The sequence below is a fragment of the Crocodylus porosus genome, unplaced genomic scaffold, assembly GCF_001723895.1.
Source record: "Crocodylus porosus isolate Cpor-Errol unplaced genomic scaffold, CroPor_comp1, whole genome shotgun sequence".
In the NCBI taxonomy this organism is placed as follows: Eukaryota; Metazoa; Chordata; order Crocodylia; family Crocodylidae; genus Crocodylus; species Crocodylus porosus.
In genome coordinates, this window is record NW_017728947.1 from 7,671,409 (window position 1) to 7,695,657 (window position 24,249).

Below are 24,249 nucleotides of genomic sequence, written 5' to 3' on the forward strand. Positions count from 1 at the left end.
TGACAGCTAATGCCTGTCTGAAATGTGATGTACTGAAACTTACTGAAAATACTTCATGACTATTTTCAAGTATAGATTGCAGTTTTTGAAAAATCTTCTAATTCCTTAATGTTTAAATAGGTTACAGCCATGCATAAAATTACAGCAAGTTTCAGTATGGAACGTTCAGCCTGATCACTATGTACTTATAAAGGAATATCACTTGTTGCTGTAGCCTTTGTGAAAGCATCCAGTCAGTATTCAGTAGTCACTGCAGCTGACCATCAGAGTTGGGGTTGTTTTTTGGGGGGGGGGGGGGGTTTGTATTGCAAGCTTTGGTCCATATATGTAGTGCTTATAGCAAGTAGAAATAATTTTAAGTTTTGTTGCTTACTACAAAAAGGTAGTATTTGAGAAAGTTGTCAAGATTTATATTCTGGTCTTTTTCCATTCTCTCTTCCTGTCTCTTTGTTGGTGTTCTAGGACTTAGAGATTGATTGACTTTCGGTTTGGGTTGCTAAAGTTTTGTTGCAAAACCTTATTTGCACTGTGCATGTAAACTTCTACAGGATCTGTTTTGATTTGCAAACCTTGCTTGGGATTTCTTCTGTAGGTGTGCAAATAAATAGGAATTTTCTAATCAGGATAAAAGATCTTCAACAGATGGTGCAGAATTAATGATTGCTCAGTTTATTCTTTGGTCTCTCTTGTTTTGTGATTGGATTTAGAATACGAACAGGTAGGTATATCTACTGTTCACACAGCAGTCTTAAAATATTACTGTTCTCTGCTTTATTTTTAAATGCCTACTTTAGAAACTGTTCCTCTGAAGAGAGGATATTTTCAGCAGACACTAGTTGATTTAATGGGTTGCCAGTCCATATTTGAAAATGGATTGGCAATTGTGCATTCAGTTGAGTGACCTCAACCTTTGTTATTTGGGAGATGTTTGTATCCAAATTTGATCACATCATCTCTTTATAACTTCACCCTTTCAGCTAGATTGTCACTTAGCCACCAACTTGACAGTAGGGTTTAGCATGTTGCTGTGCTATCCTGAGAACTGGTCAGGAAAGTGCTTTGTCTTAAGGATGAACTGTTTGGCCTTTGTTCAACTTGTGTACTCTTTCCTCTCTGCACTGGTGCAGAATCCCAAAGATGATGTGTTCTGTGTTTTGTCACCTACCCTGTGACTTACCTGACTTGCTCTTTTTGCTGGTGCTGGGATGTAAAGCAGGGTTCAGTAACCTTTATATATTCTGGAGCGATAAGCATTCTCGGTGGGGAGATAGGGAAGAAATAATCCTTCTGTTTTTCCAAGCACCCTCCAGAATTGCCTTGTTGTTAGTATAGAACTTGTCATGAGGTAAAGCTTTCTGAGCTTTCTCTCCATCATCTTCAGAGGGAAAAGTCATGTTAGCACATAAAAATGTAGGATTCTGAACTAGCCCAGGGATTGACATGACACCTCGTTTGAGTGACAAAAAATCTTTATTTACTACAAGTATTTAAAATCAAGTCAAGTGAGCCCAAACCAAATTGAAGTCTGGTAATTAGCTATAAGGTGATGATTACTCACCGAACAGGTGATGAAGAGGAACAGTCTGTTTCTCTTCAACTTCTCAAGTAAGTTGGGTGTGTCAGCAACTGGTGTCAGAGAGATTTCTCACTCTTGAAGCGCGCAGTTTGCTGTTTTACTGCCCTTTTATACCCTTAGTTTAGCATCTTCAAAGCATTCTTTTAGTTGTGTAAATCGAGAGAGAGTCCTAAACAGTAATTGACAGGAAAAACCTGCTCATTACTGGTTATCAGAAATTTCTAATTTGAATGAGTTACCTTCTTCAGTAACAAGAGGTTATCCAATTTGGAACATATCAAGAAACTGATTAACAGCCAGGAAAAATGTACTAAATCAGGAGGAGACATCTATCACATATGGAGAATGTCTCTTCCTGCACATAAACATGAGTTAGTCACAAAAGAAATATTTACCATACTAATAAATCTAGGATAGACATTTCATATGGTTACACACCAGACCCCTAAGAGTCTGCCTGAAATCATCCTGAATATAGCAAGATGAGCTGGAAAAGATACTTCATTATTCCTTCTTTGGTGGCCTAGCCATGAATGCACTACCTCTTGCATTATGCGGTTAGCGTTATTATTCTGTATTTTAACTTCTGTGTGTAGGCCCAAGCTTAGCATGAGTTTCAGAGTCATCAGTCATGGGACCTTTCATCTTTGTCTTACTGATGTCTTTTATATCTATCCTTTTGGGGTTCTTATAGTTTAATATACCAGTATTTTCCGTCTGCTTTTCTAATAGGGTTCAAAAACTTGAGTTAAATTACAATTTCAGGTTCAGACTCTTTTTTTTCTTCTCTTCAATGGGATAAGAGGTGCTGCTATCAGTCATATTCAGTTTGGAATGATTTTAAATGAAGTTGATTTAAATAACTGCTTTAAAACACTAAGCCAGAAGCCTGATTTTATATGGCATATTTTTATCAACTTTTCCATTGCATTTGTTTGTTGTAAAAAGGAAGGTGTATTTTTATTGGTTTATATAACAAATAAAATGTATTGATTTATAACTAAACACAGTTTTTACAATAGAGTTAGTACATATGTCCTGGGTACACAAACTATATGTATATGGCTTAACACTTTTGGATTGTTAGAAATACTGTATTTTACTATGCTATAAAATGATGAAATGTTTCTTATTCACTAGATAATTAACTTTTCTCCACATTTGTATCAAGCTATTTTAAGATGGCAGCTTAAATTTAATTCAACCCACAAAACCAGCATTTCATATTTATTCAACATAACTGTAATGTTTTGGATACAGATTTATTTAATCAAAATGTGCACCTTTACAACTAATTAAGTAAATATATAGTATAAAAAAGTATGAACTGTAGTTAGTGAATGAAATGAATTATTTCACATCACCCTGGGGAAAATTTTCTAAAATGCCTGGGTGAAAGTCATTTGAGATCAATTCCTACTTGCTTAATTCTCTTTTAAAATAAGATTTTTTTTTTTTTTTTGCCTAAGCTGTTTTGAAAATTTTTATCCCCTTTCTTTCAAGTCTTCAGCACTCAATCTCATCTTCCTCTTCCTTTTTATTCATTGACTCCCAATCAAATTCTCAGCTTTTAATGAACCACTCCAAATGAAGAATATATTCTTTCTGTGCCTGCAGAAGATACTACTGCTTGCAGTAAGTAAAAGCTGGTTTAGTATTTCAACAAACACTGGTTCCATATGCTTCGCTAGTGACTTCGACCATGGTGAGCTTTCTTTAAACCATCATCATCAGATTGACAGCTTGAATGGTTCACCTCTAGCCCTGAAGTTTATTATGGTTGGCACAGCTCATGGGTGATTAGTAGATGCAAGTTTCATTGGAGCATTTTCTTCTTTGGCAGTTAGGCATTCTTAACTCTGTGTTAAAAATATTGGCAAGAAAATGAAGTGAAATAAGTGCTTGATCCATTCATTTCTTTACTGCCTGCATCCTAACTTAGCTGTTTAGTATTTCTTGCTTTAATGTTTCTTGAAGTTCTTTCCAAATTTCAACAGCAATATAGCCACAATATAGCAGCAATTGTTCTTTGGTTTGTCCAAGGCTATAGAAGTAGATTTTAGTGTATTCAGCATCTCTTCTACATTTTTCTTTAGTCCAGTGCCAGCTACACAAGCAGTGATACTCCCATCAGTTCAGTCATGATATTCTTCACAGATGGTCATCAGAATAGGCCAGTTCTTAATAAATAGCCCAAAGTGCAGTCAGCCACTGAATTCCATTGTACATCTTGGGAGAGAATTGGTTTGGATTCCCCAATTTTCTTCAGTGAAGCTGAGGCGAACTGGTTGTTATGGAAGTATTTTGCAGTTTCAACAATATTTTCATTTATTCCTGGAGTACTGGCATCTTTCACTAAAAGACATATCAAATAAGCACTGTGCCCATACATTGTAAGTTTCAGGCTTGCTTTATCATCTTCTAAATTTCTTCTCATCTCTGCTACATTTGTAGCATTATTTGTGATGAGTCTATGCACACAACACTTGAATTTTTGCTCGCAGTTTTGACTGCTACTTCTTTGAAATCCTCTGCAGTGTGAGCAGTTCCTGATGTTAGTTGTTTCTGTGAGAGAAACGATTCACAGAATTGTTATACATGCACATATTACTGGATCATTGTGTACATTGCTCCATCCATCAAGACTCAGGTTAGCACTTTTCCATTCAATGTTTTTTGCACACTATTCAGTTTCTTTCTTATATGCTGTATTCAGAAGCCTTCCAGCAATATCTCTTCTGCTGTGTGGAGTGTAACCTGGTCCTAATGTCTGAACCATGTCAGTAAAATGCTTGTTCTGAACAAGACAAAAGGGAGAATTTGTTGCATAAATGAACTGAACTAGTCTTTAACAGTGTTATTTCCTGGGCTTTTCCTGGTCCTGATTATGGATTCATCCATAGCTTTACTCACTAATGATCAAAGTCTCTTTTCAGATGCAGGTAATTCACTGCCTGAGTTATGTTTAGTTGCAGTATTGCTGGCGGTATCAGTAGATGATTCTGAAGTTGCAAATATTGCAGATGATAGACGTTCATAATTTCTTGTGTCTAAGCTGGACCCTGAAACAAAGTGGTTAAAAAAAAAATCACTCGCACAGAGTAATACTCAGTGCATTATTTAATAATGAGATTCTAAATAAAAGTTCCCTCCTAGAGAAGTTTTTTTTTAACCTGTTTAAATTATATAATTTTTCTAAATCCAGTTCAATAAATCAAAATTATCTTCTATTTATACCTTTTTCTTTATCAGTATAAAACAGCTTGAAATTTTTTTTTATTTTAAACTTCATAAATTCCTATTAAAACTTGATTCTATATAGGATATCTTCACTTAGGGCTTGTATATTTGCTTACATTGAGCAAATTACCCCATTTCAAAAGTACAGGGGTAATATTAAAAACATATAATTGACAAATACTCCTGAGAACTAGAACATTCATTAGATTTTTAACACACACATTTTGAAATTAATAAGTAATCCAACATTATTGTCATAAATATATCATTATTGCTATCATTGCAATATATGGTATGCAATCCATAAGAGTGGTTCAAAAATAGGAAAATTTCTAACCACTTCATCCAGATGGCTCAGACATGTCCACATCACCATTTTCAAGTTTATTGCCTTCTGAGAAGCATTTTTTCATGTTTCTTCATTCTAGCTGCCAGACCTTGTATCTCTTTGTTGCTCTCTCTATTTGGTAGGTTTTCTTCTTGTTCCCAGTGGCACAGGAATTTCTTGGAAATATTCCCAAATACGGTATTTTTCATGACCTGCAGCCATGGCAGTTTTTGCTGCCTGTTTCCAGGTATTGAAACCAAGGCTAATCTACGCTCCACAGAATATTGTCTTGAGCCCAGTGTTGGTCCTTTGTGTCTGACACAGTTCCGTACTCTGCTCCATCTCCCTCCTCCACACAAAGAAGTAACAACCACACCTCCTCCCAGTGACACAACCTATCCACCCTTCATGGTATACCGCCCGTGGGCCCCCCCCCCCGGAAAATTTTTTAAAAAAAACCCTTGTACAATTTTAATCCCCTGGCCTTATGTGCTTCAGTATTTTAGTTTAGAGACATGGATAGAGCACATGAGAAGTTAATGTTTACATCTTTGTACATATGCAAAGGGACTAAGAGAGGCCATTTAACTGAAGTACCCAGAACCATTCAGAAACAGGGGGTGGTAGTTACTGAGCAGATCATTATTTTTCAGTGAGCTGGATAATAAGCCTCCGTTATGGGTACAGAATCATAAATATTCATAAGATTGGCCTTTAACTCCAGATTTTTTAGTAGAGGCCCGTTGACTCAACATATTTTATTTAAATTATTTTAATAGATTACACTTGAACTGAGCTTTCAAGAGGCTGTCAGGGGTTTTCAGACTTTTTTAATAAGCGTACCTCTGGCAGTCAGAAGCGGAGTTGGGGAGAAGGGGTGACATGCAACCGGATTGGGGGGGGCGGGGATGGCAGCAGCCACACGTGGAGCAGCACGGCATCAGGTGGCTGGTGGTGTTGGCCATCACTATATGTGAGCTCCTTCCTCCCCCCAGCATCCAGGCGGCACCTGTGCAACTCGCAGGGGGGCACTGCTGCTCTCGCCCCCACCCCTGTTCCTGCTCCTAGGAGGTAATGGTGTGGAGTAGTGGGTGGCAGTGCTTCGTCCCTGCCCACCTGCACATACCCCCTAGCGCCTTCCCAAGTACCCCTAGGGGTACTTGTACCCCTGGTTGACAACCTCTGGCCTATGTAATATTAAATTCAAATTTTATTTTAAGCTGGTTCATTTCCACTTAGGAGCACTTTTACAATCTTTGCATTCTTCTGTGCCTTGAGGAAGGGTGATTGTGCCCGAAAGCTTGCAAATAAAGAATTTTTTTGCAGATATCTAGTTGGTCTAATAAAAGATATCACCTCTACCACAAATTCTGATTTCAAAACTTCATTTTAACACTTTGCCATTCATAACCAAACATATAAAGAGAGGTAGTCACTCAAACAAGTAGTCGCAAGCCCTTAAAGAGTTAGTTTATTTTTTACATAAAGAGTTATTTCTTGCTACTACAGTGTTGTGGCTTTTACAGGTAACAGACTATTAAAATGCACTGTTAGCTATACGTAGCTGTATGCATCAGCTACAGTATTGTCTGTTTTACGACCTTTGAATTGACTTTGCGGTTAGTAAGTTTAATTTCAGTTTCTTCCAAGTAGCCATGTGCGCTCTTGTCTCATTCATTTCCTTTCTGATTCAGTCTGTAGCTGTTATAAGGTCACTTCTGAAACCAGACCCTGCCTGGTAAAGGTTAAGTGTCTGAGTGCTCCCTGGGATTAATGGCTATGTTCCATAAAATCTTCCTAAAGCTGGGCTAATTATGGAAGCAATAGAAAATACTAAGAGTTCATGCTCTTTAAAAAAACTTTAAACTTTCATTTGAGCTCTGACGAAATGCCACCTTTCATATGCAAGGAATGAGTAGGAATCTACAATTTCCCATTTTCCTGTATTTTTAAGTCTTGAATTGGGATATTTTCTTAATTTTAAATTTACAGTTAAGACTTCCTGATTTATTGATTTATTTATTTATTTCCATTTCTTTCTTTTTTTTGGTTTATTATCATAATGAGTTTGGACAAAAGTTTCCAAAGTATTGAAGGAGAGGATTTGGATAACAAGTGAACCAAATCTTTGATTTTGCTTTTACTTCATAGAATGTATATCTATAGAGCGAGGTAGTCAGCTGTATAAGTCTGAAGTCAGGCACAAGGCAGGGCAGGATAGCACCATAGGGCACCTGTACACGTGGTCCAGGGTGGGGAGTGAAGGATGGGGGGGGAGTTAATTAGAGCGGCTATTGTAAGCTGCTGTAATTAAAAAAAAACCCACCGCATCTTGTGTATTCAATGTCCTGTGCTTCAACATGGCGGTGAAGATGCTTTAATTAAAGCTCATTTGATTAGCTTTAGTTAAAGGCCCCCTACTGTTTTGAAATGCAGGTACACTGAATAAATACACAAGATGCTGCAGCTCGCTGGCGCATCTGACTAGATTAATTGAGTCTGCTCCGGAACACGTCTGAGCACATTTAAAAGTGCCTTTAGAGACCAACTGGTTCAGGGAGGCATACACTTTTGTTGGTGACAGCCTGCTTTAACAAATGCAGATGATATAGCATCTGAGGAATTAGGAAAGCTTATGCCACTTTGAATCAGTCTCTAAAGTACCAGCCTGCCCTGCCTTCTGCCTGACTTCAGACTACTGCTTCTCTCTCTTCCTAGATGCATGATGTTCCTGTACAGAGTGCTGATTGCTTTTCCATGATTGCTTCACCCATGAGAAATTCCTGTAGTCTTATGTGCCATTTTGCATATTTTATTGGTGCATGTAATAGGTGCAAAGGTAGCAAAGTATTGTAGACTACTTCATTGGCTGGTAATAAATGAAAGTGGCATGAGCTAGAAATAAAGAGTGAATTAAGTGCATCAATTATTCATTTAAATCATAATGTGCCAATACAGCCCTTTTTTAACAGTTTGTTAGTTGATCCACACTAGGGGAATGTAGCGTATTAGCATATGAAATGGACAAGAGGTTTGTAAAATGTTTTCATGTGTAATCATTCAGTGATGCTGAATAGCTCTGCATTGGTGGTAGTAGCCCCAGAACATCCGTATTGTGCTGAATAGTCAAATAATATTTAACATACGGCATTACATCATGGTCAAATGCAGTGATATCCAGCAATGTTACAATTTCTGCACGCTGAAAAAGTTGTTAATGATCAGCATTCCTGAAGATCAGTATTTTTAAGGTATGTTCCCAGTATTTTTTTTTTTTTTTTTACACTGCTTTCTGAACCTGTGTGGTATAGAACAGGTATGTCAGAGTACTGCCATAGTTCTGTCAGGTCCTCATGGTGCAGATTATATGAGTCTCTGTTGACAAGAGTTCTAAAAACTAAATATTTTGCTTCTGGTAAAAATTCCTAATCTGTTTTGATGTAACCTTAAAATTCCAGTTTGGTGTGTAATCTGTGGACCTAGATGTGAATGTGTATAGTTAGCTCATTTAGGAGAATTCGATAGGTAGTTAATGCAAAAAATTGCAGGTGTTTTTCACAAATTGTTATCCTTGCATCAGTTAAGCAACTTCAGGTTTTCAAATACCTGGATTAGAGGCTACTTTCTGTGCTGGGGAGCAGAAAATATTGTATAATCTGAGAGTAACAGAAGTCATCAGTTTATATGACTTGCTTAAGTATCAGTATAGGAGCAGAGGCCTAGTGCAGAGCTTCTAAGGCAAACAAGCACTAACAATCAGCTGCTAAAAGTTCTTGAATACTTGTGGTGTATTTCTAACCAAAGATATCAAAAGTAAAAATGAATTAAGTAAAATTTATTTTCCAGTTTATCTGATGAAAGAGGGTCTGAAAAGAATGTTTTTAGAATAGTAATGTCCAGAAAACTAGGAAAATCAAAATAGGTCTGTTTATGGAAGCTGTATGTGAACAAAAATATTTTGTTAAATGTGCACAGAAATCTCAATTATTTAAAACTGGCACCCATCATTAGACCAGATGACAGATGTATATTACAGTGATAGATATCTTCCAGTTTTTGTTGGTTTAAACCTTAATAGCTTCCTTTATTTGTAGAGCAGTTAATTGTTGAGCCAGATTGCTTTCAGATGCAGAAGTTCCATCTTGACTTCTTCTAAAAGTTTATAGTCTGCTGTCTACACATGCCCGCAATTAGTGCACAGTAGATTAATTTATTCTGGTGTAGGATAGTCCTGTCAGACACAGGCCCTATCCTGCACCTCAGTAAATTACTGCACCTAAATGCATGTGTAGACAGAGACATCAGGATTAGTTTACTCCAGCTCAGATTCATTCGGAGTCTGTTTGGTCACATTAATTGCATGTGTAGATGCACTCTTCATGTACCAGTAAAGCAGAGGCAGCCGTTGTAGGCTGCTTGACAGTGCACTGGTGGAGGAGAGAGGAAATTCTGTGGAATAATCTGTCACTCAGGCTTATCTCATGGTCTGTCTTGTTTAGCTGGATTGTCAGTGCCTTTAACTTCATCCTCTAAATAAATTAGGTTTGATCTTGTCTGAGATTAGGTTTGATCTTGTATCAGATTGATTAGTTTTGGTATGTTGGTTTGCAGCAGAATTGTGTTTGCTTCAAGTATCACTTCATAGCCTAAAAGCATTCTGATTTTTGGGACTACTTTCTGATTTTAAACTTTCTTCAGTGCTGCTGCAGGTTATATTACAGATGAGTGATAAAACTGTTGTTCCTAAAAACCCAATACTGTTAAAGTCAATTTTCTTGAAAGTGAATGAGTTTAAATCTATAATGTATTCAGAAACCATTTCATCCTATTGCATAACCAAAATGGGTACCAATCCTGACAACTTTATGAAGTCTGGGATGCTGACAAGTGACACCAAAGTGTCCAGTACTCTGATTTTAAGAGGCTTCAGTGTGAGCTATTAATTAAGGATTTGATTACTAAAAAAGATCTGCTCATGAACTATATGCATTAATGTTATGGTATATTTTTGGGCATGGTGTGATGAGAGCTGCATGAAGCACAGTGGCTTATGTGAGAATGCGGTGTATATTTGGGGTAAAGCATGAGGCTTCTAGAGAAAATTAGAAACCATAAATTTCTAGAAAGAGAAAATTAGAAACTGTCATTAGTTGAGGTTTCTCAGGTTGTTTGGATCTTTTTGATTTGTTTAAAGTATTCCTTCAGAGGATACATCTAGCCTCTGTAACATCATGGAGATGAGATGAGGGCCAAACTAGAACAGGCTCGAAATGACTCTATCCCAGTAGCCTGTGAGTGCAATGAAATTGGTAGCTGGGAATTTCTCAAGTCTGATCAGGGCACATCCACTCTGCCTTTTTCCAAGCCTCTGTTGCCAAAAGTATGGCATAGGCCTGTCTCCTGCAGCTTCTCAAGACTGTTCGTTTTTGAATGCTTGCAGTTTTCTTCACCTGTGATTATAGCTGAGTTGTGCTGTCCTGGTCGCCTCTTAATCAGAGCACCCCAAACTGATCAACTTTGTCTGTCACAGCTCAGCTGTCCTCGTTACCTGCAATTATGCCTCTTTTCTGCATTTGTTTTGATCCACAGAATGAATTGAATTGTTCTACAACAAGTGCAGAAACATAATTAAAAATAAATACTATTTATGTAAAAAAAAAAAAAAAAAAAAAAAAAAGGGGGGGGGGGGGACCAAAACTTAAATTAGCTCATACTCATCCACTTTGCCCTGAGGCAAACAAACAAAATAACAGACGTTGGCTTTATTCTGTGCTTCTGAGGTCTAAAGTTCTCAGGCCTTTGTACAAATCAGATGAAGTTTACTGAAAGGGGAGAGAGCATTTTTCATATAAACTAGGGCGTTTGCTAACTTGGCTGTGCTGGGTTAAGGTTACGTTTTCTCCCTCCTCCCTGCTTCCCCCCAAGCAAATGACATAGCTGTGCAAGCTAAACACTTAATAATAGACCGGTTTTGTGTTCTGTGAGAATAAGAAGGGAAAATAAATTCTGGAGTTGAGGGCCCTCTTCAGGGGACCCATGTTATCTTTTCCTTACAGATAGTCTGTGTTGGTGAACATGAAGTACAATGGGACAGTTATTAAATGATAAATTATTTGTTGCCTCCTTAATTAGGAAATATTAATTTCCAATATATGTTATTAGGGGAATTTCACCTTTTTCTTGCTTTAAAAAATATATACAGCTATAATCTATATTTATTGCTGGCTAATGCAGTATCTCCTTTGCTGATATAACTTGTTATACTGCCTCTTCCTCCCCACCTCAAAAATAGTAGTGTTACTCTGGTAGTTTGAAATACCCTAAATTACTTTAGGTGGGAGGGTTTTGTCGGGAGGGTTATAAACAGTTTTCAAATACTTTTTCCCTTCTTGACTGTTGCATTGGAAGAGGGGCTTAATTTTAGTTTTGGGGTCTTCCTGGCTCTTAGGAGTTGAGAATGCCTGAGAAAGCAGAAAAGGATGTGACTTGACTTAGTTGATAAAGGAATTTGTTTATTAAATCTAAAAGGAGAATTTTTCAAAGAGGATAGTGGTGGAAAAAGCTAAGGAAATGATCTTTGTGATTCCTTTTGCTCTGCTAATGTGGCTGTTTTTGTTGTTAGAGCTGTCTAAGTCTTGCGAGATGCAGACTAATGTACCTTTTTCTACCTTTTTGTGTTTGGGGGTTTTTTTTCCTTCGAGAGATTTGTCTTATTTTATTCATTGGTATGACATGCATGATGATCTGACTTGTTTCCAGTAATTTACTATTATCCTTGTTTAAATGGCTTGGGAAGGAGGATAGTTTTGTGTGTGTGGTTTTGTTTGGGGTTGTTTTCTCTCTCTTTGTTATTCCTTTGTTCTTTTTCCTGTTGCTGGAAGAGAAGCTTCAGCATCAAGTTCAGCCACGAAGGTTGAAATATTCAGGTACATAGATTGTTATTATAATTGAGACTTTGTATCTCTTAAGTCAGTGGGCTCTCAACCCTTAAGTCAGGGCATCCCTCCATAACCTTTTTTGAATTTGATGGCACCCTGGTTGAGAAGTGCTTCGTGCTGCCTTGTCTTACCTCAGTGCTTCTTAACTGGGGTGTTGCCACTGCCGGGTGAAAGGGCCTCATGCACAGCTAGACTGGGAATGGCAGGCCTGCTTGCATTGGGTTTATCTGATAAGCCTAAAGCAAGCAAGTGCCTTGCCTCATACCGCAGCCCTTCTCAGTCCAGTCCCATATGCACCTCCTGGAAACAGAGGTGTGCAGGACAGTTGTATCAGGTGGCATCCTGACCTTTCTGCCACAGCCACTTCTTGATCAGCTGTGACATGCCTCTTAAAGTGAGGCATGTGGGAAGGTTTCTCCAGTACCATAACAGGTTCCTGTGGCACCCTGGGTGAGAGCCACTGGTCTAAGTATTTAAGTGTAAACCACAGCATAGGGATGCAGCTGAGTGCCCAAGGCAAAGAAAAAGTGGCAACTTTTGTGAACACCAACGTCTGCAGGCACCAGTTGTTTTCCCTCCTTCCCCCATTATGACACTGGTAAACCAAAAACATGAGATAAATAGTAAAGCTCTGTATTATTCCATAATAAACAGTTTTACTTTTTATTAAGTAAAACTTAATAAACTTAAGTAATACTTTTCGGTTGAGTTCAGCCTGAAATTCTCTGGAGAGATGGGTTTTTGGTTGTAGCGGTATTGGTCTAAGGACAAAGGCAGGCAAGGTTCTTTGGGTAAATGTAATTAGCAACGAGGTCCTGCACATCCCCTACCGGCAGGGAGGCGCCAACGTGCCCCGCATGGAAGACCTCTGCGACATCGTGGTGGTCACCCACGCCTTCCACCTCCTCATCTGCCCAGACGCCACGGTAAGTATCATCGCTGCCAGCGCCCTGGAGGAGACCGCCCACAAGAGGATTGGGCGGCAGCCCACCGGACAAGACTTGGCCACCTTCCTCCGTGGCTCGCTGGAGGGCGAGTTCAGCCAGGACGGCGGGGACTTTGCCTCACTGTGGAGCCGAGCCTGCAACACCACGCACCGCCTCGGGAGCCGCATTGGCTGTGCCTGGACTTGGACCGAGGAGCGCCGGGAGCTGGGAGTGTGCTGTGCAGCTGCAAGCTGCGCGCCAGAGCCTGGCAGCTCCACCACAATGCTGTCCAGGACCACCTGATGTGGGCCATCCCGGCCAGGGCGGGGGCAATCTCCGTGAACCGCACCGTCCCGGGCTGCGAGAGCCAGCTGTGCCCCGACATCATCGTCACGGACCATGAGGCCAAGAAGATCGTGATCGTGAACATCACCATCCCCTTCGAGAACCGGCGCCAAGCCTTCACCGATGCCCGGGCTCACAGGCGGGAGAAGTATGCCTCGCTGGCCAATACCCTGAGGGGCTGCGGCTACGACGTGACGGACGCACTCATCATGGGGACGTTCGGAGCCTGGGACCCCAGCAATGAGAGCGTCTTCTGTGCCTGCCGTGTTTCCCACTGCTACGCCAAGCTGATGCGCTGCCTCATGGTGTCCGACAACATCCGCTGGTCCCGCGACATCTATGTGGAGCGCATCACAGGCCACCGCCAGTACACTGACCCCTCCAGACGAGCCGCTGCCGGACTGGACCCAGAGGACACCGCCGCCTGAACCATCCCCCCGCTTCGCTTCGCGTCGAGAGGATTTCGCTGCCACGGACGACCCCACCCCACCTGAAGAGGACCCCCGCGATCGGACTTTATGGACTGAGACGCTTTTTCCAAGCCACTTCTTCCAACATTGCGGACCACTGTAACGAGTACGTGTGTATCTATCTACTTTCCCTCTCAGCATCACAACCCCCCCCCTCCCCTTCCCACATCCCCCCCACCTCTGGGCTTAGTTGGCTAACATTGTATAGTTTGTAACCTAGTCGCGTTCCCCTCCTCTCCCCCATCCCTTGATTTTGTTAGTCCCTTGCTCGGGCGCTTTGTATTTCCATCTCAGCTTTGTCATCTTTTTTCTAGATTCCCCATCCAAAACATCTACTAATAAAAGTCAATCTTTTATTAGACCAGCCGAGTAGTTGGAAAACACTTATTTGCAAGCTTTCTGGTGCAATCACCCTTTTTCAAGCAGAAGTTGTTGCTGTTCTGAGAGATCCAAGGAATGAAAGAAGCTAGAAGTGTGACAGGATGTCAGTGAGAGTGTGAATAGGTGGAAATTAGAAAAACAAAAGGTAGAGCAGGGGAGAAGGGAGGGGGGAAGCTAGGGGGAAAATGCCAAAGGTAAGCAAGGGAGACTACTGTACTTGAGTTCTCCAAGGTAGAATGGGGGAGATGGAAGTTTTCTGTATTTCAGGCAGCACCTTGCTGCAACAGTTTGAAAGGTTGAACTCTGTGCTAAAATGTGCATACCTGGTTTCTGCAAGTGTGATGCAGGAAAAAAATGTGAACGTACTTAAAAATCAATGAGTAAGGTGGGTAAGAATCTAGTAAAGAATTCATGCTTGTAATTGTCCGTACTTTTTTAATCACACTTTAGTACTTAGCCCATGTAAACGCACAATTTTGCAGATTTTACCTGTACCAGTGTAGTGATCTTGGTGAGTTGTTTTTTTGGGTTTTTTTAATCGTAGTGTGGATCATTTATCAAAAGCAAATTTCTACATAGCACCTACCAGTTTATTAGAGGAAAATACCCTTTACTATTTATCATTTAATCTTTGGGCAAAAGAATGTAGAAATTACTGAGCATGATTACTGTAGTCTGTAGGCCAGTATCAGTGTTTTGTACATGATTTATATCAAGCAAAACCAACAAACTAAAGAGTAACTGCAGTCAAACTGCAGCTAGCTATATTCTTAATTGCCCCAAGTAGTTATGCCTGATTAATTTCTAAAAGAATTTCATCTTACACTTAATGCACAGGATCTTCTTATGGTTTCTTCACTAACAAACATAGGATTAAAACAAAGATGTGCAGAGTGCGATAGATGGTTGGTAGAAATCCACCTGTGTGGAATAAAATAGACTAGATTTTCCTGGATGGTGATATTTAATCTTATTAAAAATAAATCCATATTTATGTTGAATACCTAGTTTAACCATTATGAACCTGTTAAATAAGCTCAGTAAGTCCAGTGTGACCCTGAGTGAGTACTTAATGTAATGGTGCCACACGTTTTTAGTGTACCAGAATATGTCACCTATTAACCTATGTATGCTGAGGGTGATTGATTAGCATGTCTCCTGTTGTGCTGCATTTAATAATAAATATAACCTGTCAGGAGGGTTGGATATCTAAAAATAAATTTTCTGTGACAAAAGGCTTCCTGTTAATGAATGCTAGTGAAATAGCAACAATAATATGAGCACTGACTATTTCCAGTAGCTGGATTTTGAGTATTAATAGCTTAACATGTGACTCAGTAAATCTTCCCACTGGTTAGTAATCTCACAAAGAACATAATCTCAATCATTATTGCTTTATTAAGTTATTTTCTTTTTCAAGTGCTTGCTCTCTCGGTATTTGAAAAATTAAATAAAAATATTAGATTCAAATTAAATAAACACAGCGCTGTGCAAACCTGTGTGATATCTGGGGATGTGCCTATGTGTGGGTGTGTTCAGAATTGCAGTGTTAATTGGCATAGTATATAAAAAGGATACCCTGGGTACTACAGAAGTTACCCGTCTTCTTTCTGTATGTTCAGTTATATATTTTTAAGAGAGAAAATGAGGGACTGTTCAGAGAGGATCAGCAAACATAGGGAACTTAGTGTTATGCTAAACTGTTTATTTGAATTCCACGAGATACGGGACTGTGTTGTAAAAGACTAGCTACAAAAGTGAACAGGAAAAGAAAGGTAACCTGAGACCAGTACAGGACTTTGAAATGTTTTATGTCATCCAGAGGATAAAGTATGACTCCATACCTGAAAACATAGTGCTGAAGTAAAGAAGCTTGTATGTAGCTCCTTCAGATTTCAATGCTTAAATCAAGTAAAGAAATATGGGAAGTTGACTGCAAAAAAAAAAAAAAAAAAAACAGCACTGAAGAAAATGAATTGTGAAGTCCTCAGTTTTGCAAAGAGAACATGAACTTAGAAATCAAAATCTGCAGACTAGAAGAAAAGACTGGGACCAGAAACATTATCCTTGAGGACATTGTGGATTTGAAGAATCTAACCATGTGAACAAGAGAACAGACCAGGCCAAGAGACTTTAGGAGGAGCAGACAAGAGTTTACAGTATTGGTTCTGTTCAGTGAACCAGAAGTTATGACAACATCCGGACTTGGAAAGGGGCCAATCGCATCGCCCTTAGCTACTGGGATGAGCTGTCATAATGTCTCTTATGGACTCCATCAGTTGTCCAAGGAGGTTGATTCTACGTAAATCTTCTTAGAAAAGACCTGACTGAAAACTGGGAAAAATTGTTATTCAGAGGAAGAATTTTAAAGATCACAGGAGAAAAAAAGGATGGATGACTGCAAACTAAGGCTCCATCTGAAACTTGTGGATTCTTTGAGTTGTTTAAGGTAAAATACAGTTTTCCTACTATAGTGCTATTTAATTGTTGGTTAGTTTGACTTGAATAATTTGTTCCAAAAATGTACAAATGCTGATTATAAACATTTGTTGGCTTTGAATACCGTTGATGGAATTAATATTTCAGCTTAAAACAAGTTTAATAGGACATGCATGTTTAAAAAAAAAAAAAAAAATACGGCCAATCAAAAGGACTTGTGAAGAGAGTTCTAATCTGCATGAAGACGGGAGAAGAAACTCTAGATTAGAAAGCATTTTTTGAGTTGATGGCTATAGTGTTCTATGCACTATTGCTTTTAATCTGCTCATACAGAAAGCAACTTCATTTGTGAGATATTTTTGTGCATAATCAAAATGTTATACTTGGCTAACCTATTTTGGATGTGATGAGATTTTGTTGTGGAATTACATGAGAAACTTAAAAAATATTGTTGCAGAATTGTAAGTGTCATTAAATTCCTCTGTGTACAGTTTAGGGTATCAAAATAAACCAATGTTGAACTGTCAGTTGTCTGTGAGGTGGTTCTGTTATTGCTTATTCATTCTTACTATTTCAGTGTTTCAAATAAGGATGAGAGAGAGAAAAGTGGCTGCTATGTTTAGACTTACTTTTAAAATATTGTGGTTTAGGGTTGTATGCGTTTGCTTTTCATTAATCTTAGTAAATAGACTGGTTAATAAACTGCAAAACAGTTTTTGAAAGCAGATTCATGTTTGTAGGACTTCTGTACTAACTTTTCTAGGATTTTTCATATATTCAACTTTCAGCTACAGAATGAAATTATTTATGGATTCTATCTGTTTTCCCTGGTGGTGAGATGGGCAACCCCTTAAAAGAAAGGGAGGAAAAAAAAAAAGGAAATAAAGTGTGGATATTAATGCAAATTTGAGTGCATAGATGCACCCTTCAGTTCCTACCTGTGTTTTTCTTTTTGTATTTTGTAGCCTTCTGTATTGGTTTGTGCATTTTTTCTATGCTATCTTGTATTTTTCAAACAAGGAATGGGAATCTACCACTTTCAGTCAAATGGTCCTATACCAGAATTTATCCAGAAGAGAGTAATTTTGTACTTGTGAATTTTATTCTGTAGGTCCCAGCAGAGATGGCACCATCAGTGAGGATACCATTCGAGCATCTCTTATTTCAGCAGTCAGTGATAAATTGAGATGGCGGATGAAGGAAGAAATGGATCGGGCACAAGCTGAACTCAATGCCTTGAAGCGGACGGAAGAGGACCTGAGAAAAGGTCACCAAAAACTGGAAGAGATGGTAACTCGCCTAGATCAGGAAGTGGTAAGTTGATTGAGAAACAGTGGCCAAAGACAGACAAGCATTTGTTATAAAAGTATAGTGTTATGAGGGGCATTGGCTTACATGTATTCAAAGGCAGCTGATTGGAGTACAGAGTACTACATTGTACTACGGAGTCACCACAAGGTGTTTGTAATGCTTATGATTTCAACTTCTGACCACAGCCAATGCCATGCATCTAGATTTCCATTAGTCTATAAAACCATGTATGCGGTCTATGGTAGACATTCAGACTGTCAACATACCACATTAAAAAAAAAAAGTTGGTTTTTGTTTTGAAACTGAGGTGTGTGATTTGTGAAAGAATGGTGAATGGAAGTCCAAATGACACTATTCAACTTGTGGTCTGGAAAAACAAATTACAGCACAGTAGAAGGGGTCATGGATTTTGCACAGAGCAGTTGACATGTGCCTGCTCTTGCTTTCCAGTAAGTGACAGAGAATCGCAGAGCCCCTGGCAAAGGCCTTTCAAAAATCATGGGCCTCTGGAGAAATCCGAGACCACTGGAAGAGGGCCAGTGTTGTGCCCATCTTCAAGAAGGGGAAGTGTGAAGACCCAGGAAACTACAGGCCAATTTAGCTTACCTTCTATTCCAAGGAAAATCCTAGAAACATTCATCAAAGAGGCTATATGTGACAAGCCTGCAGAAGGCATAATACCGAATGACAGCCAGCATGGCTTTGTCACGGGCAGGTCTGGTCTGACCAACCTCATTTCTTTTTATGATCAGGTGACTTATCACCTAGATGAGAGAAAAGCAGTTGACATCATATACCTCAACTTCCAGAAAACCTTTGACTTGGTATCCCACGAGGTACTGATCAGAAAACTGGAAGATATTGGACTCAACTGTGGGACTGTCAAGTGGGTGTGAAACTGGTTGTGGGGTATGACACAGAGAGTCCAAATGAATGGATTGGTGTTCTGGCGAGAGGTGGGCAGCAGTGTACCCCGGGGTTGGTACTTGGCCCAGTGCTGTTCAATATCTCAATCAGTGACGTAGATGAGGGGGTGAAAAGCCCGTTGGCCAAGTTAACGGATGACACCAAGATATGGGGTTGTGTGGACACACTCGCAGATAGGCTGCAGATACAAGCAGACCTAGACAGGCTGGCCTGTTGAGCAGAATGGAACCAGATGAGGTTCAACATAGAGAGAAATGCAAAGTACTGCATTTGGGAAGAAAGAACCCCCAGCACACCTACAGTCTGGGCATTGCTAACCTGACCAGCACTACAAATGAAAGGTATCTGGGGGTAACAATAGACCGCAGCATGAACATAAGCTGGCAATACAATGCAGTAGCTGCTAGGGCCAATAAAACTCTGGCATGCATCAATCAATGCATCTCCAGTAAATCCAAAGAAGTGATTCTCCTGCTTTACTCAACATTGGTGTGGGTGCAGCTGGAGTATTGCATCCAGTTCTGGGTGCCACACTTCAACAAGGATGTGCTAAAGCTCGAGAGGGTCCAGAGAAGGGCCACCCACGTGATCAGGGACTTGCATGGCAAGCTATATGAGGAACAGCTGAGCAATCTCGGACTCTTCAGCCTAAAGAAAAGGCTGAGAGGGGACCTGATTGTGGCTTACTGCTATATCGGAGGCATACGTCATGGGCTCGGTGAACAACTGTTCACCAGGGCACCCAGGGGGAAAACTAGAAACAACAGCCACAAACTCCTGGAAGATAGTTTCAGGCTGAACATTAGGAAAAACTTGTTTACAACTAGGGTGTCCAAACTATGGAACAAGCTCCCCCCAGGCTGTGGTGCAATCATCTACCCTCAAGATCTTCAAGAGAAGACTGGACGGTCACCTGACTGGGGCTATCTGACCCCAGATGTCTTTCCTGCTCATGCAGGCGGCTGGACCTGATGATCCTTCGGGGTCCCTTCCAGCCCTATGATTCTATGAAAACTAAACTGTGATAATGTAGCCCAACTTTGTGGAAAGGTAGGCTGCTGCTTTCTAACTTTCCCTTACAGCGGGCTGAGAGTGAATATATGGACAATTGTTGCATATCAGCAATATTCTGGACTGTGTTAACTCACCGTAATTTGTCTATGCAATTAGGATGCAGAAAACTGTTTTCTAACTTTTACATATATAATTTATTTAGCAGTGGGAAAACAATGATACAGTCTTCCCCTTCCCCCCAAAGACTCTTTACTGCTCAAGATAAAATGATGCATGTATAATGTGGGCAGGGTTTTTATTTTTCTGAGCTGCCTTGTTATAAATACATAGTTATAGTATGTATCCATCTCAATTTTAATTTTTCAGCTCTTCGCTAGTTCTTTCATTCATTTAAAAAAAAAAAAAAGCCTTCGTTAAAGGTCTATGCTCTTCATTCATAAATATTCCATGTAACAGTTTGGAAAACCATTTGTTTTGCCTCTGCACCTTGTCTTCCTCTTTGTTTAGAGTAGTGGTTCTCAACCTTTTTAGAGATGCACCTTTCCCAAGCTATCCCTTGGAAAGTGCCTGCTCTTAGCTTTTACTCATTTTTTGGTTATGGAAAAATAATTGAGCAGTGCTTCTGCTGCAGAGGAATCGGGAAGTCCAGAACAGGTCAGAATGGTTCTCAAGCTATGGATTCCTATTTGAAATCTTGGGATTTATCTTGTGAATCATTTGTAAATGTTTGTACACCTAACACAATTAATGTTTTGCAGCACCCCATGGCACTCTTAAAAGGATCTCACTGCACCCCCCAGGGTGTTGTGTTATGCCAGTTGAGAATCAGTTGTTTAGACCAAGGGTAAGCAACTTTTTCCATCTGTGGGTTGGAATGACCCACCAAGGGGTCTGAGGCAGGTGAGGGCCCAGACATTTGGACCCTGTGGCCACTTGTCTCCCCAGTGGCACCCACAGTCAGCCAGAGGGCTCAGGAGGGTGAGGAGTAAATGCAGGATTAGGATAAGAGCAGGAGGTATGGAAATAAGGAAGAGGAATCAAGCTTGCAAGGGCAGAATGGGCAGTGAAGTCTGCCAACTAGGGGAGACGCCCTTCTAAAATCCAAATCCCACAGTCTCTCTGGGTGTGTATACACATGCTCCAGGGTGTTTTTTGGAGGGTGCATTTTAATTAGAGCACCTTTCAGGAGCTGCTCTAATTAAAACACTGCAGCATCTCATGCATTCAGCATCCCATGTTTCAAAATGGTAGTGGGGGTATTTTAACTAAAGCTTGTTCAATGAACTTTAAAGTGCCCCTGCTGCCATTTTGAAACCTGGGACACTAAATACATGAGACTCTGTAGCACATTGATTAAACCACTCTAGCAGATGCGATTAATTAGAGCCTGTCAGCATGTGTATAGGCACCCTCTGTGTCTGCAGTATCTGCTTTTTTGTGAAATGCACTTGCAGAAGGTTCCACTCCTTTCTCCATGTCAGTCCACGTAGGGGTAACAGCTGCTAGCAACAGAGATCTGTGTGCTAGATTTGAACTTTCTACCTGTGGTGGACCACATGAGTGTTAGCATGTGAACACAGGAGGGATATTTTTTTCCAGTGTGCTTTTTCAAAAACCTGGACAATTGTGCTCACAAATCTATATTGCTAGATTTGTTTTTATGGTCCCTAAGCCAAGCACTTCAAATTCATAGTACGCAAGGGTTGACTCCGTTTGGGTATTTTCCAACTTCTGTCTCAAGAGCAGTATTGTGTACTGTAAATAAGAAATGTAGCCAAATGCCAAACAAGGATGATGAAATAAAATAGTAAATAACTGACATTCTCTCTCTTTATGGAGAGGCAGAAGTGATCCTTTAATATCACACTGAACAGAAAGGACATCTGGAATGATAGGTGCCTTTTAAATTAGGGAAAATATCCAAATATCTGTGGTAGCATCTCAGATAGTGAAATTCTGACACAAATGAACAAAAATGTTGAGAATCAAATGGAGTTCCTAGAATTTGTTCATATAGTCAGGCATGCATCAAGGTAACATTTGAGGTCATCTGGATTTTAAGAACTTTATTAAATGTTTCTTAATATTTTAAATATTTTCAGGCTGAAGTTGATAAGAACATAGAACTTCTGAAGAAGAAAGATGAGGAACTCAGTGCTGCCTTGGAGAAAATGGAAAGTCAGTCAGAAAATAATGACATAGATGAAGTTATCATTCCTACAGCACCACTTTACAAACAAATCCTGAACTTATATGCAGAGGAAAATGCTATTGAGGACACCATCTTTTACCTTGGAGAAGCACTGAGACGTGGGGTGATAGATCTAGATGTCTTTTTAAAGGTAAGCTTCTCAAAGTGTGCACTTATCTATTTAAATTAACTTTTAATTTGTTTAACTTTTGGCATTGATTTCTGTGACTGCCTTTAGGACATTGATGTTGCTACTTTAATAATGGGAACTAAAAGGGGGGTTGGCATTCTTTAAAAAAGAGAGCTTCTAGTCTTAAAAGGAATGGAAGTGATAGTGAAGATTCTGTGACTAGAAGCACGTTAGACTGAAGTCCTTCATCATTAGAGCAGGTGCAACAGTATGCAAGCTTGTCCACCATGCCTTATTACTGGGCCTTCATATTGATATGGGAGAAATTAACTGTAAGGATGAAATTTAATTCACTTCTCCAGTTCTTTTTTTCACTGACTGATACCCCATCTCTTTCTCTTGCTCTTTCTCACTTCTGTAAAATTTTCCTGTCTAAACAGAGGTTCAAACACTGTACTTTGAATTAAAACGTACCTTTATCTTGAAAGGTGAGGAAGAAGAACACTTTATAGGTGTTTTTTTTTTTCAGTTGGCTATTGCAGTTTGTCTGATTCGGAGCATTATATATGGCTTGACAATTGGATACACAATTAAATATGCAGTGGTAGTAATCCATTGCCACTGCATAAAATGTCTGTGGTGGCTCTGGTAAGTTCATCTTAGTTCTCAGCATTAGGAAACCAGTAGTTCATGGTTCCTTAAGCATTTTAATAGTAAATATTCATATTAAAGATCCACAGGCCTCCATCCAGGCCAGGATTTCATTGTGTTGAGCACTGTACAAATAGAGACAGTTCCTGCCCTGAGGTCCTACAGTCTAAAACAGCAGAAACAGATGGATAGGATAAGGAGTACAGCATGTGAACCAGTATGTGTCAAAGAACTGGCACAGCTTTATTGACCATCTGTGCTGGTAGGGGGAATAAGGGGTGTTTTTTTTTATTGGAATATTAGTATGATGCTCAGAAAGGAATAAGAAGGGGAAGAATAAGAGGCAAGAGAGAACCTATGACAAATTTGGATCACCAGTTTGGATTTTGTAGGCATTACAGCAGTGGTGAGACTTAAGAAAGGAAGATAAATGGTTCACAAGGGAGCAAGCTGGAGGTATTTACAGGAGATGCTGACAGATCATAGAATCATAATAATAGAATCAGAAAAGTAGGGTTGGAAGGGACCATGTAGATCTTCAAGTCCGACGACCCCCACCCCGGCCTGGGCAGGGGAAAAACTGGGCTCAAATGACTCTAGCCATGTAGGCATCAAGTCCCTTCTTAAAGACCCCCCAGGGTAGGAGCCAGCACCACTTCCATTGGAAGTTGGTTCCAGATCCTAGCCGCCCTGACTGTGAAGTAGTTCTTCCGGATGTCTAATCTAAACCTACTCTCCAACAACTTGTGGTCATTATTCCTTGTTATGCTAGGGGAAACAAGGTCTCTCCCAAACCCTTCTGGTCTCCCCTAGTGAGTTTATAGACTGTCGCCAGGTCCCCCCCCAGCCTTCTCTTGTGAAGGCTGAACAGGTTCAGGTCTACAGTCTCTCATTGTAGGGTCTGCCCTGTTGTCCCCAGATCATCCAGGTGGCCCTCCTCTGGACCCTCTCAGTGTTGTCCACATCTCTCTTGAAGTGTGGCACACAGAACTGGACACAGTACTCCAGCTGTGGCCTGACCAGTGTCGCATAGAGGGGGAGGATCACCTCCTTGGTCCTACTTGAGAAGCACCTGTGGATTCATGACAAGGTCCAGTTAGCCCTGCCAACCGTGACCTCGCATTGTCGGCCCATGTTCATCTTGGAGTCAGTAATGACTCCAAGATCCTTTTTTGCTTCTGTGCTGTCAAGAAGGGAGTTTCCAGTCTTATAAGTGTGCTGCTGGTTACTACTCAGTATTGAAACGCATCCTGTTTTTGTTAGCCCACCCTGTAACCTATCCAGGTTTTGCTGCAGTCTTTCCTTCCCTACTAGCATGCTCACCTCACCCCAAATTTTGGTATCATCAGCGAATTTAAACAGGTTGCTTTTCACCCCATTGT

The 24,249-nt window shown here is 40.1% G+C and overlaps 1 protein-coding gene and 1 long non-coding RNA gene across 2 annotated transcripts in view; one reads left to right on the forward strand and one right to left on the reverse strand.

Moving 5' to 3' along the window:
• Positions 1–24,249, forward strand: part of TSG101 (tumor susceptibility 101) — a 69,448-nt gene that overhangs the window by 41,458 nt on the left and 3,741 nt on the right. The window contains exons 8-9 of the mRNA XM_019551748.1: positions 17,755–17,957; positions 21,998–22,237. Coding sequence (XP_019407293.1) covers positions 17,755–17,957; positions 21,998–22,237 — 443 coding nt within the window. The remainder of the gene's footprint in view (positions 1–17,754; positions 17,958–21,997; positions 22,238–24,249) is intronic.
• LOC109321228 lies at positions 1,780–5,833 on the reverse strand. The gene is made up of 2 exons (XR_002104001.1): positions 5,154–5,833; positions 1,780–4,638 (listed from the first exon to the last, which is right to left on the reverse strand). It is a non-coding gene; the product is annotated as an uncharacterized LOC109321228 (long non-coding RNA).